This window comes from Gavia stellata, chromosome 31, assembly GCF_030936135.1.
Source record: "Gavia stellata isolate bGavSte3 chromosome 31, bGavSte3.hap2, whole genome shotgun sequence".
In the NCBI taxonomy this organism is placed as follows: domain Eukaryota; kingdom Metazoa; phylum Chordata; class Aves; order Gaviiformes; family Gaviidae; genus Gavia; species Gavia stellata.
The window spans coordinates 3,475,868-3,489,949 of record NC_082624.1 but is presented as its reverse complement, the minus strand read 5'-3'; the positions used below and the strand labels follow the sequence as shown (position 1 = coordinate 3,489,949).

The 14,082-nt window shown below is 49.1% G+C and overlaps 1 protein-coding gene across 1 annotated transcript; it reads left to right on the top strand.

The window, feature by feature from the left end:
* Positions 1 to 3,191: 3,191 nt before the first annotated feature.
* Positions 3,192 to 7,329, top strand: NEFM (neurofilament medium chain). Its single transcript, XM_059831488.1, has 3 exons — positions 3,192 to 4,253; positions 4,577 to 4,701; positions 5,973 to 7,329. Exons 1-3 carry the CDS (start codon positions 3,192 to 3,194, stop codon positions 7,327 to 7,329), a joined length of 2,544 nt encoding a protein of 847 aa, XP_059687471.1.
* The last annotated feature ends 6,753 nt before the right edge of the window (positions 7,330 to 14,082 follow it).

The window sequence follows — 14,082 nt, the reverse complement described above, 5'->3', positions numbered from 1 at the left end:
TATTATTTGTCCGGCTGTCTTTATTCTGCTGTCCCTCTATAACGTAAAAAACCCCACCCCAAAACCCCTTTTCTTCTACTCATCCAACTCTATAATTCTTTAAAAGATGTTCAAGTGAATTCATTATCATTGGCTGGATTTTAAACTCCTCCATCTGGAAGCAGTCAGGCTGTTGTGCAACTCCACCTTCGGCATTTTCTGTCCTTTTTCTTTTTTTTTTAAGGAAGCTGCAGAACTCAGGCTCATCCTCCTGGAGTGTTTCTTTAACGCAGGTTTGTCAGTAGTGTATAATCAAGATTAAAATCATTGCCACCGCGTCTCGATTCTGTGGGAGCGCCTGTTCCTTCCCTTCTGCTTCGAAGCCTGAGACATCAGGTTGCTGTTTGCTCCGAGCTAGCAATGCTTGTTTGCTAAACTTCGAGGCAAAAAGTTCTCCATAAGCAGAAATATTAGTCTGCATTTCACAATCTCCAAAGTGGATATTGAGAGAAAGGGAAAAGGGATGAGTCGCTCGCCAGAAATAAGGCAACATTTTGGACTGCTTTCCCTGACTCACTCTAACCTTCAGCTCACCTTCAGGATAAGGCAGCAGGAGTACTGTCCACCTGCCTCTGATTATAGATCAGGCACGAACATTGCAAGGATGTGTTTTAAATTAAAACAATGTCTTTTATTTCACAAGGGTCTCTGTACATGCTTGTGAATGCCTCTGCGAATGCAAACTCCTTCTCATCTAAATATCCTGATTTTTAAGGTAATCAATATGTATTATGAAAATTATTGCATTCTAGAAAAGTTTGCAGTGCTTGAATTTCAATATTACATAAAGAAGTCAAATGCTATCACTGCTTGATTATAAAGCAACATTTTATTTTGCATAGTGGGTAAATGGATTTAAAACAACCCATGCATCGAGGTGTGTAACAAAAGGGAGTTCTATCACAAAGTTCGATACCCCCCTCCTTACTTGCTGTTCAACACCATCCACTTGCTTTCAGCAGACTGGAACGATGATAAAAGCTCCCAAGCAGCTCTGTTAACTATAGGTTTTCTTTTACAGTAGGTTTTCCACACGTATAAAGACATGATCTGTTGTCCCCCCCCCCAGAGGGGAAAAAGCAGCGATAAACCAGATTGTAACGTATCTCTTTCCCTAAAAGGAAGCAAAATGCAATGCCATAATAGACAGTAATTTTGTTTTGACTTCCAATTCAAGCCAAAGGGATGCTTTTTGCCTATGGAGAAAACTTTTAGCAGAATCAATGGCACAGATTTAGAATCTGTGATTGCTTCAATGACAATTAAACCTTTTCTCTATGTTTATCGTCTAAAACTCCAGAGAGTTTAACCAGCAGATCTAACTGCCCGTGTTTGCAAGTACAATTCAGCAGACAGCTTGGATAATTCTGACTTCTCCGCTGACTGCAGTGCTGCAGTCCTATGACAGCATCATATTAATGAGCCGGCGGAGGTACATGCTCCATGTGGTTTGCAAAGTTTAACCCTGTCCCTCAGACTTCCCCAACTCTCCCCAGCGAAGGCACAGCAGCATCAGACCCGGCAGCTGTGTATGTCCCAGGTTAAAGGCGAGAAGGCAATTTTTGAGAAGGCTTTTGCCCATTAGCAAGATCACCTGCTTGAAAATCCACGGGCTGCTGGACACAGGGGGACCCTTTCCAGCACCTTTCTGAATGAGGAGTTAAAATCTCCCCCCTCAGCATTCCTCCGCTTGGCCGTGGGAGCTGTAGCAGGGCTTTCTCTAGCACCAGCGGCTTTTTTCTTTTCCTTTGCAGCTTACTAATCAATTGCCTGCGTAGCTGTAAACCATCCAAGAGGAGTTCCAAGTCTGGATGGTAGCTAGTCGCTGTAGTGCAACCCATACAGAGTATGCCGTACCGTGTAAACGGAATTTTTAACAAGGTTTCAAAGAAGGGGAATTTATTTCTAAGCAACGCACGGAGCGTTAGATTAAAACGTGAGGGTGGGAGGAAAAGCGGGGAAGCAAGGGAGGGGAAGAAGAATCAGGATCAAGGGGTTTGGATGCCAGGGGGGTCTTTCAAACTCTTGGTCACTGCCCGCTGCCCTCGCACTGCAAGCGCTGCACCCAGCCTCCTCCTGCAGCCCCGGCCTCCGCCCCGGCCGCAGGCGAAGCCTTCGCGGGGAGCCCTCCTCCGCAGGGCGCCCGGCCAGCGCGGCCAGGCTCCCTCTGCCCGCCTCGGACCCTCCAGCGGCCGCCCCGCCCGGGGAGGGGGGATGCGGGGCGGGGGAAGCCTCTGGGGTCCCCTCTGCGCCCCGCTCGCCCCGGCGCTGCCCGCTGCGGGGCGGCCCCGGCGCGTCCCCTCCCCGCGGGAGCTGACCGTGGTGCTGCAGCCGCCGGTGCCGCCCCGGCCCCCGCCCCGGCCCCGACACCGATCCCGGCCCCGACACCGATCCCGGCCCCGGCCCCCGCCCCGGCCCCGGCCCTACCCTGCGGGCTCCGCCGGCCGCCGCTCCGCCGCCCCCGGCAGCGGCCCGGTGCCGGCACGGTGCCGCGCTCCGCCATGGCCGCTGCGGGAGGGGGGAGGAAAGAGAGAACAGAGAGATAAGAAAGAAAAGGAAGCAAAGAAAGCCAGAAAAGAAGGAGCGGAAAGGAAAGGAAAGGAAAGGAAAGGAAAGGAAAGGAAAGGAAAGGAAAGGAAAGGAAAGGAAAGGAAAGGAAAGGAAAGGAAAGGAAAGGAAAGGAAAGGAAAGGAAAGGAAAGGAAAGGAAAGGAAAGGAAAGGAGAGGGGGATGGCCTGGGGAAGGGGGAAGAAGGGAGCAGGGGCAAGAGAGAAGGAGCGGGGCAAGGGAGAGGGGGAGCGGGGGCAGAGAGAAGGGAACGGGGGAGCGGGGGCAGGGGGGAAGGGGACGGGAAGGGGGCAGGGGGAGCAGTGGGGCGGGAGAAGGGGGGAGGGAGGGAGCGGGGCAGCAAGGGGAAGGGGCGTCGGGGGGCCTCGGGGGCGGGGGCCCGGCGGGGGGAGCGGGGGGAGCCGGGGCAGGGGGAGCCGGGGCAGGGGGCAGGAGCGCGGGCGGCGGGGCGGGCGGGCGGGGCCGGGAGGCGGGGCCGGGGGGAGGCCGCCCCCCGCACACGTGTGCGGGGCCGCCCCGCGGGGCTATATAAGGGGCGGCGGCGGCCGGAGCAGCGCCGCACCGCCGCCCCCGAGTGCCCCGCCATGAGCTACACCATGGAGCCCCTAGGCAACCCCTCGTACCGCCGGGTGACCGAGACCCGGGCCGCCTACAGCCGCGCCAGCGCCTCCCCGTCCAGCGGCTTCCGCTCGCAGTCGTGGTCGCGGGGCTCGGGCAGCACCGTCTCCTCCTCCTACAAGCGCCCCAACCTGGGGGTGCCGCGGGCCGCCTACGGCCCCACGGTGCTGAGCTCCGCCGAGAGCCTGGACGTCAGCCAGACCTCGCTGCTGAACGGGGCGGCGGAGCTGAAGCTGAGCCGCTCCAACGAGAAGGAGCAGCTGCAGGGGCTGAACGACCGCTTCGCCGGCTACATCGAGAAGGTGCACTACCTGGAGCAGCAGAACAAGGAGATCGAGGCGGAGCTGGCGGCGCTGCGGCAGAAGCACGCCGGGCGGGCGCAGCTGAGCGACGCCTACGAGCAGGAGCTGCGGGAGCTGCGCGGGGCCCTGGAGCAGGTGAGCCACGAGAAGGCGCAGATCCAGCTGGACTCGGAGCACATCGAGGAGGACATCCAGCGCCTGCGGGAGCGCTTCGAGGATGAGGCGCGGCTGCGCGACGAGACGGAGGCCACCATCCGCGCCCTGCGCAAGGAGATGGAGGAGGCCTCGCTGATGCGGGCGGAGCTGGACAAGAAGGTGCAGTCGCTGCAGGACGAGGTGGCCTTCCTGCGGGGCAACCACGAGGAGGAGGTGGCCGAGCTGCTGGCGCAGCTCCAGGCGTCCCACGCCACCGTGGAGAGGAAGGACTACCTGAAGACCGACCTCACCACGGCGCTGAAGGAGATCCGCGCGCAGCTGGAGTGCCAGTCCGACCACAACATGCACCAGGCCGAGGAGTGGTTCAAGTGCCGCTACGCCAAGCTGACGGAGGCGGCCGAGCAGAACAAGGAGGCCATCCGCTCCGCCAAGGAGGAGATCGCCGAGTACCGCCGGCAGCTGCAGTCCAAGAGCATCGAGCTGGAGTCGGTGCGCGGCACCAAGGAGTCGCTGGAGCGGCAGCTCAGCGACATCGAGGAGCGCCACAACAACGATCTCACCACCTACCAGGTAGCGGGGGGGGGGGGGGGCGGCCCGGCCGCGGGGGGGGCGCGGCGGCGGTGCATGGCCCCCCGCCCCGAGGGCCGGGGAGGTGCTGGGGGGGGCCGGGCCCCCCGCCCCGAGGGCCGGGGAGGTGCTGGGGGGGGCCGGGCCCCCCGCCCCGAGGGCCGGGGAGGTGCTGGGGGGGCGGTGGGAGCCGGGCGGGCGCTGCTCCGGTCGTGGCTCTGCCCGCCGGGGTGCCGGGAAGAGTTTCGGGAAGTCCCCTTGGAGAAGTCCCCCCGCTCCGCCAAGCGCACGTCGGCTCACAGAGGTTTTCTTCGTCTCGGTTGCAGGACACGATTCATCAGCTGGAGAACGAGCTTAGAGGAACGAAGTGGGAAATGGCACGTCACTTGAGGGAATACCAGGACCTCCTCAACGTCAAGATGGCCCTGGACATCGAAATTGCTGCATACAGGTACAGTAGGATCACTGCGGACGTGTCTGGAATATTAATAGCACTGCAGATGCTGCTGGCTTGGGAAGCTTTACCGCAGATAGAAATACCAGCATGCAGTGAACACGAGTAAAATTAGGGCTTGACTAAATTAGTACGACCATTTCAAAATCTACCCAGACCGTGGAGTGTCTGCAGAGAGAACCCGGAGTTCTTTAGGGACCGGCTCGCTGGTAACGGGCGGCGAAGCTCCCGGTGGGCGCGGGCCAGCATGACTCAGTGCAGCAGCACCCTGGTGCCGCATTCTGCCCTTGTTTACAAAAGCAGAAGGTGCAGCAATAGACAAGTCTATTTTTAATTCCTGTTTCCTTTGCTTTGCATATGCCAAGCAAGCGGTGCTTGTCACTCGAATTCCCTTTTATCGCTTGAGAGAGACAGCGCGCTTGCTTGATCATGGTTTCAAGCAGGGAGTGCTGATCTGCTTGTCACAACCACTTTTGCTTTTCTTGCTCAACTTTCCTTCAAAGGCATCTGCTCTAATCTGGAGCAGGAACATTGCTTGCTATTGCCATCACCTGGCAGGTTTTCTTAGTCTCTTTTGCATCACTTTTAGAACTCTCATTGGGGAACTGCTGATTTTTCTGGGTCACAGCCTTAGATCAAAACCATGCATTTGAATGTAAGAAAAGTAAAAACAAAACCCCCATCTCCCGATCTGCTAAAATTCCTGAGGCTGTTCAGACAAACACGCAGATACCCTAGGGTATATAGCTGCTTGCTGCCAAAGTTAGCTGAACAAAAACCTCTTCAGTTTTCGTAGCCGCACAAGAAAGGTGGATGCCCAAATTGTTGAACTAGGACATGTGCTCTAATCGGCTTTGAATGTCTTGGCCATGATCTTTGATTTGGGTCTGTTGGCTCTGCCAAATTCTCAGTTCACCTAAGTCATAAAGCATCCTGTGAAGTTAGCTTTTCTGCCGTACTCTGTGCTGACTTATGCCAGAACGAGGTTTTTGACATTTAAGGATGAATTTTGACTGGTCAGCTGGAGGTGTTACACTTGCCACATGCAAACCAAGCTAAAAGCTGTTTGCTGAATATGAATTTTGCCAAAGAGCTGATTCAAGGAGAACGGAACTGGAGCTGTGAGCAATGGATTATGCTGATCAGCTCTAGCATATTCCACATACAAACTGGTTTCACCCTGCTGACAGAGGGAAATACTCTAATAGCTGTCCCTCACATTGGGTTTCTATGCTCATTTTTCCCCCCCTTCCTCCTGATTCCCTTAGGAAGCTGCTGGAGGGCGAAGAGACAAGATTCAGTGCCTTCTCTGGAAGCATTACTGGACCCATATTCACACACAGACAACCATCTGTCACAATAGCATCCACTAAAATCCAGAAAACAAAAATTGAACCACCAAAGCTGAAGGTCCAGCACAAGTTTGTAGAAGAAATCATTGAAGAGACAAAGGTAGAGGATGAAAAGTCTGAAATGGAAGATGCCCTAGCAGCTATCGCAGAAGAAATGGCAGCCAAGGCCCAGCAAGAAGAACAGGAGGAAGAAAAAGCAGAAGAAGCAGCTGTAGAGGAAGAAATTGTTTCTGAGAAGGCTGCTGCAGAACAAGCAGCTGCACCCGAGGAAGAAGAGAAGGAGGAAGAAGCAGAGGAGGAAGAAGCTGCAAAATCTGACGCAGCGGAAGAAGGAGGTTCTGAAAAAGAAGAAATAGAAGAGAAGGAAGAAGGGGAGGAGGCTGAGGAAGAGGGGGAAGAAGCTGAGGCCAAGGGCAAAGCTGAAGAGGTAGCAGCAAAGGTAGAGAAGGTGAAAACACCTCCCTCAAAGTCACCCCCCAAATCCCCCCCTAAATCCCCTGTAACGGAGCCGGCCAAGGCTGTCCAGAAAGAAACAGCTGCAGAAGCAGGAAAAGAACAGAAGGTGGAGAAAGGTGGTGAGAAACCAGCCAAGGAGGAAGAGAAAGCAGCCTCGCCAGAGAAGCCACCGACACCAAAGGTGACCTCTCCAGACAAGGCAGCAAGCCCGGAGAAGCCTGCAACCCCAGAGAAAGCAGTGACCCCGGAGAAGCCGGCGACCCCAGAGAAGCCGGTGACCCCGGAGAAGCCCCGCTCTCCGGAAAAGCCAGCGACCCCGGAAAAGCCCCGCTCTCCAGAAAAGCCAGCCACTCCGGAGAAGCCCCGGTCTCCGGAGAAGCCGGCCTCCCCCGTCAAAGACGAGAAGGCTGTGGTGGAGGAGACCATCACTGTCACAAAGGTAACAAAAATTAGTGCAGAGGTAGAGAAGGAGTCCAGGAAAGAAGACATTGCAGTGAATGGTGAGGTGGAGGAGAAAAAGGAAGAGAAGGAGTCCAAGGAGAAGGAGGCTGAGGAGGAAGACAAGGGAGTTGTCACCAATGGCCTAGATGTGAGCCCAATTGATGATAAGGGTGAGAAAATTGTAGTAACCAAAAAAGCAGAGAAAATCACTGGTGAAGGTGGGGACAGTACAACCACGTATATCACAAAGTCGGTGACAGTCACTCAGAAGGTAGAGGAACATGAAGAAAGCTTTGAGGAGAAATTAGTGTCCACCAAGAAAGTGGAGAAAGTTACTTCACATGCCGTAGTAAAAGAGATTAAAGAGACCGAATAAAATAAATCATAGCTAAATTAAAACAATTAAAGAGCTTGGGTCGGTGCAAAAGGTTAAGCCATATGACAGCTGCAAAATGCATGTGAGTGACGGCTTCAAAGCAGAACGGGTTCTCTCATGGAGGCTCCAGACACACAGTATTTTACTTTTTTGTGCAATATAGGGGAGGGGGGGGGAATGCATGCAGGCTCAAGATGTACTCCCTCCACAGAGCTTGGGGATCTAAAAAAAAATAATACTAATAATAGTGCATGAGACGAAATGTGCAAAGGAAGCTTTTTGAATTTCCTGAGCTGTTGGAGGGACATATCTGAGGAACGACTTAAGATGTATTATGCAAAGAACCAACTGAGCCAAAACCAAACAGAAAACAGTAATAGAATATTCATGAGAACCAGAACTCTCCTAGCCTTAAAAAAAGCTACTTATAAATAATTATGTTTACCTCACTGGTGCAATTAGGGTGGACTTTTGCTCATGGGAGAACCTAGTTGACATGCACAGTACGCAACCTTTTGTTGTTTGATGTAAAACAGTCACAGCAGTTCTTGCTCAATAAAGGTCAATACTGAAAACATGACTTGTCTGGTGACTTTTTTTCCAACTCGGATCCTTCCCTGAAGTTTGATACTCTGTCCTGAACAGGAACACAGTTGCGTGGGTTGAAAAGTTGCTTGAGGTTTTTCCTTAGTGTCCTCACTTAGAAAACAAGTTTGAATTGGATACGATGAACAGATTTCCTGTAACATAACACACATACTTGAGCTGGTTTAAGCAAATACTTAAGAGCTGTATCCTATGCTTGCTAAAGAGGAATCGACCAAATTCTGCTCCTGGCCTTTAGGGGCTTAGAGGGGTTGCAATTGCTTTTGCTAACAATAGGAAGGTCTCTGAGCCATGTGCTGCTAACATCACTTAGCCGAGAACATCACTTACCTGAGCAAGCCTGCTTGTACTAAGTGTAAAAGTGTTAAACTCTGCTGCAAGTATAATTTTCCTCCCTGCACACTAGTCCCAATGTGTAAGGAGAACCTTAAAGATGTGGCAATTTCCAGCTCATTCCTTGATTTTTCCTGTAGGGTAGCCTGTCTGTGAACCACAACTAGTTGTTGTATCTTCCATGACACTCATTTGCCACTTAAGTGTGCAAAGACCCATTAAGTAATCTCAACCAAGACACCATGTGTCCATCAAAGTGGGGTAGCTTCTGGTTTTTTTTCCCCTCCTGCCTTAATTATATGGGAATGTCCTTATTAAGTCTGTCTCAAATGGTCAACAGGTGCAATCTCCCTCTAAACACAAAATTCCAAAATTCCTGGAAAAAGGAAACTGTCCCAGAGATTTTGCTGGTATTGAGTATTGAAAATATTCCTAAGTTGTATTTCATCTATTTGCCCATTCAACAGTAGCTGTCAAAATGAGACCCTTCCAGAGCCTGAACAGAGGCTGGGTAGGGCTCAGATTATACCTGGTATGACGGACAGGTAAAAGCAAACTAAAGCATTTTTCCATTTCCAACAGAAAGGCCTCCTAAGCGTCAGCCTGTGTCTATTGCTAATTGCAGGTTGGCTTTATTAAGAAGAAAGCCAATTAAAAAGCCCTCTAAAGTCCTACTACATGGAAAATAAATAGAGACAAATGAAACAAAGGGAAAAAGAGGAGGGCCCCAACTCCAGTTTGGGGAACTGATACATCTTAGTATGGGATGAATATTGTGTTTATTGCTATTGCATTTCAAAACGTGATTACGGTTGAACTTGATGATCTTAAAGGTCTTTTCCAACCTAAGCGATTCTATGATTCTATGATAAAAGGAAAATGAAGAACGCTGCTCCTGCCTTACCTCTCATAACTAGCAAAGAAACGCAAATCATTTTTAAGGCTGGGTTCAGAACATGGACTGTCCTGAAATCTGTTGACTAATTGAAGGTCTGCTCAGAATCTCTGTGATTTGCACATGCCTTCCAATTCTTCACCCTATCAATAATTGAAGATCAAGTAGTTTTTAATTGAAAGGGTTCTGCATGTTCTTCACTGGAGAAATTGTAAGAAGTCCACAGCAGATAAGGCTTTCAGATAAATCTGAATGTCTTTGTGTAGCAAACTAATGAATGTTTCTCCTGCTGATATCAATAATGGCAATCTGTGCTCAACAGCTTGCTGGTTGAGTGACGTTTAATTAAAGCAGAGTTAGCAAATTAAATGGCGGCTCCTCTGGAGCGAGCTTATTTGTGAAAGTTACATGTGTATGTGACATAAAAATACCTACGCCTTTATGAGTAAAAAGTTAAGTAGCCCAATCACACTCACCTATTGTCCGTAAGTGGTTGCACCAAGTTACGTTACAATACAGAAACGCCCGATGGTTTGCGAGCACTGAAGCTATTTTTCTCTTGGGTCTGATCAAAATTTTCAAGAGAACGCCACTGCTAAAACCAAAAACTAAGCCAGAGACCAATATTTAACATAAAACTTTCTGTTCACGTGCTTCCAAATAAGTTCCAGAATCTGCTAAAATGTCACGAACGGCGAAGCCAGCGGGCTACCACCCCTCGGCATAGAAAGACAGGCATCCTCAGCATCGAGCCGAAGAAGGGTCACCTTGTACAGTGAATTAAACGTTGATGTCAGCGGGAGACTCAAGCACCCTGTTAACCTGGGCTTACACAGGTGCGGGTGGGAGCCCAGATGGCTTGCTGTTTTTCATGTTATGCTTTCTTTTCCGTTCTGGTGGGATACAGGTGCAACGGCCTAGAGATTATTATTTGAGCTGGTTTGGTTCTGCTCGCACGCTGGCAGCCCGGCCAGGCTTGCAGCTCCCTGTACAAGGGGGCTGTATGGACACGCCTGCCCAGGGTACACGGCTTTCCTCCATGGTCTTGGGAATTCACTGCCCAGCCTGCGTGGGAGGCAAACTCCACTGGCATGCTGTATTTGAAAATATCCTCCTTTCACCTCCCTTTTCCACCCAAAACATACTGCAGCCTTTAATCATTACCCACAACTGCATTTTTTTTTCTCTGCTCTAACACACGAAATAAAATTGTGAGTTTAGTCTGTTTCCCACTGCAAATGTTTCCGTCAAATCCTAAGAGACATAAGCAACTGGTTAACACATTTCTAAATATTTATAAAACTATAAGAACCGATTAATATTTCATGTTGCCAAGAGGTTTTGTCTACTGACATCTGCAATCAAACAGTTTCAAAAGATAGCATAATTCCAGGGCAGAGATGCATAAATAGTATGTTATTTGCCAGTTCTGCACCAATTACTTCTTCAGACTGTGCATAACCAGTGAAGGGATTAATTACTTTCAGACACAGAAGTTCATTGATCAATACAAAAGACTCCATGAAAGGAAAAACAATAATTAAAGGAAGTTACTGTGAAGGTTTCTGCATCTTATTTAAGGTCATCAGGACCCCCACAACTTCAGGAGCCGGAGGCTCTAAAACAGGATCTTTTTACCGAACCGGCTTGCGGAGGAGCTACGAGTAAGAGATTTTTCAGCATCCCAGAACTAAACTCCAGCTGGAAACAAACTGGGAGGTGTTACAAAACACAAATAGGTTGCTTTTGCCAGGGAGCTGAGTCAGGCACTAGAATTTTCTCCAGGCATCGGGGTCTGTGCTTTTCCCATTCACACGCGGGCTTTGCTCCTTCTCTGTTCAGGATTAAACTACCCCTAACCACTCTAGGGAGGCGGCAAATGATGAATTGTCAATTACTCAGTTACTAGAAGGTAAATTCCTAGAATCTGGATATTACAGCTGTACAAATTTTCCTCTTGCCGAGTGGAAGGTGAGTGAGCGTATGTGATCTCCAGAAAAGCATCCAGGACCTCCTTGTATTCGTCTTCCCTGTGAAGAGATCTCGGCCTGATCCAGACCCCCTCTGCCCAAACAGCCGGAGAAAACTCAGGGACAGACTCGCAGCTTTACTTGCAGCTGCAACTCGGGTTAAAGTTTCTATCGTGTCTCCCTCTGCCTGCTCTTGCTGCATTGCGTCAAGGCGAGCTCCTGGATTTCCAAAGGTAAAACAAGGGTTGCCGGCAGGATCCCCACAACCCTGAGAGCATCTCAGCACGTAAACGCACACTTCCATCCTCTCTCCCACCGGTTTACCTTAGCAGCAAGGCAGGACTGGAGGTGACAAACCAGGCTGGACGGTCACTGCAGCTTGTCACTCTCTGCAGCTCACTGCCGTGGCTCTGACTCACACATTTCCTGCAGAGTTGTGAAATCTCTCCTTTAGCTGCAATACATTAAAAATAACATAAGGAGCAGGGATCAGACCGAGACACCCCACAAGGAGAAATGTGTTTGCTGGTGGATCTCTAAATGCACCAGTTTGAAAGCATCCCTAGCAGCCTGGCTGCAAGGATTTGGAGAGCTGCAAGCTGTATTGCTTCCCAGAAGTGAAAGGGATAAAAAGGACTGAATGAAGAAGGAGTTTATCTGCAAAAAAAGACATGAAAGAGGAAGCAAAATCAGATATTGCAAAGTTCAAAGGAGCTCAGAGTGCTTGGAGAAAGGCAGGATGGGGGCAGTGGTTTTAATATATGCCAATCTATTTAACAGTGGTTTGGCTTCAATGGCTGTGATGGTTTCCAATCTGGTGCAGAACATGGTTTTTGCTGTGTAGGAGCGGAAACTCTCTCCCAACTGAAGTGCCCTGCTAAGCATCTTCCGACAGGGCGCTCAGGTGAATTTCCAGGTACCATCTCTCAGACTGAACGTTCTGCTGTGTTTGAACTACAGTATCTCATACCAGAAGGAGCCGGTCTCCGGCAATCCCATCAATAGCTTTTAAAAGTGCTGAGCAAACGGCGTGGTCGAGTCTCTGGCCCACGGTACCGCAAGCACCCCCCACCGCTCACCACCGCTTTCCTGGAGACAGAAAACAAAATCTGCTTTGTAAGGATAAGTCTGCATAAACACACGTAGAAAAATCTCCGTTAAAAACAGAAGGGAAACTTGTAAGAAGAGATATTTTTGAAGAAAGGGAAAATTAATTTACATGTTTGCCTTCTGGTTCTCAAAAGCATCAAAAAATACAAGTAGGAGCAAGAAAAGGCATTTGGAAATGATACTGGGACTCCCTGAACAGGGGTTACTGGAATTATTGCATAGGAGTACAAACTCTGTTTCCTAAACGCTTTTACTAAAGCTCCTTTTTCTTTCTCCTGCTGTTTTTCCTGGGAACATGGAAGGATAGAATTATTTTAAGTGCTTACCTCATCCATCATCTTCTTCTTTATAACTCTTTCAATACTGAAAAGGGAGATGCTTTTGGAACGCCCCTAAAGTTCGTGTGAAGAGACACTTTCTTTCTCTGTGAACACAGCCATCGGGGAGAACCAATGCAAGTCAACTGATACCATCAAGTCAGTGTATAAAATTAGAAGCCACTCCCAAGTCCTACACAAAAAAATCCATCTAGCTGCAAGTGACTGTGAGAAGTTTTAGTGCAGCCACGTAATGCCTGTTTTAATGTGGGTTTCCATGGGTTTAGTTTATTTAAAATGGTTTGATTTGCAGCATTAATCTAGTACCTGCCCTTAGCACAAGGTTTAATTTTATGCATCAGCCTTAGCCAACTGAAAATGAATAGGCTCAGACTACAGGACATTGCTTTCAGAGTTGTCAGGCTTTGCTGCTGTTTGAGCTGCTCCTATTTTGTGCCCTATCACAGATTAGACCTTCCTTTGGCTCACACAAAACTTTAAAAGGCTCTGACAAATTCTCAGTAAAAAAAAAAAAAAAAAAAGCCTCTTCAGTCCATAGTGGATTGACTTAAGACAACACCCTGGAAAGGCAGCTCATCCCCGAGAGACCACCCCCCACATTGTCCTTCCCTCTAACACCTCACCCCAGCATGTTTTTTGTTTTGGTTTTTTTTTTTTTTTTTAAATACACAGGCATTGCTCCAAGTCTCATCAGTATCAGCAGTCATTCTTCCCTTTCATCACTGAACTGCCAGACATGGAACAATTCCTACCAATGTTTAAAAGCCATGTTTGCATTTTGCTTCTGTGTTGGTTTGTCAAATATTCTCCTTTTTTTCATAAGGCAAAAGGGAACTTGTTCTCATGTGCATACAACAGCCCAGTGAGACCCATCACAAAGCTAACAGCATATTCAGACTCCAGTGTGTTTTTACCCTTGTGAGACTTCCATGTGCAATTTTACAGCCCCATCAAGAAATTCTTTGTCCCCCAAGCATATCAGCTAGAGACAGAAACCAGCATCCCATATCCTGTTACACAGGCTTGAAAAAGGAGTGTGATACACCACTTCAATCAACCTTTTAAGTGCATTAGTGACACATGACACATACAAGGAATCCGTGTAAGCATTTCTGTAACTTTATTGACTAGCTTTATTGCACATACTTATTGAAGCCTCCATTATTTTACCCACCCAAGGTTTCCATAATTATTTTAAATGCAAGTTAAAGATAACTTTCATTCCCGTGACTTATTTTTTTTTCCCCTTTTTTAAGTTTTAAGGTTCTGAATCACCCAAGAAAGACATAACCCCTGAATTCATATGTGTAGACCATGCGGCATTCAGGGAGCAAGCCAGTGGGTGCTCTGCAAGCATACTGATACTCCGCACAGAGAGAAACATCATAGATCATTAACTTTAAACCTCAGTGGTCACTGAATTAAATATGTGAGACTGCAATTTTAGCTCAGTCAATCATTTATTCTGTTGACCTGATGAGAAAGCCAGGCTGCCTAAAAA

Coding starts and splice junctions, on each gene's coding strand:
- NEFM (XM_059831488.1), top strand. CDS start 3,192: ATGAGCTACACCATGGAGCCCCTAGGCAACCCCTCGTACCGCCGGGTG. Junction 4,254..4,576: donor ACGATCTCACCACCTACCAG/GTAGCGGGGGGG, acceptor TCTCGGTTGCAG/GACACGATTCATCAGCTGGA. Junction 4,702..5,972: donor ATCGAAATTGCTGCATACAG/GTACAGTAGGAT, acceptor TGATTCCCTTAG/GAAGCTGCTGGAGGGCGAAG.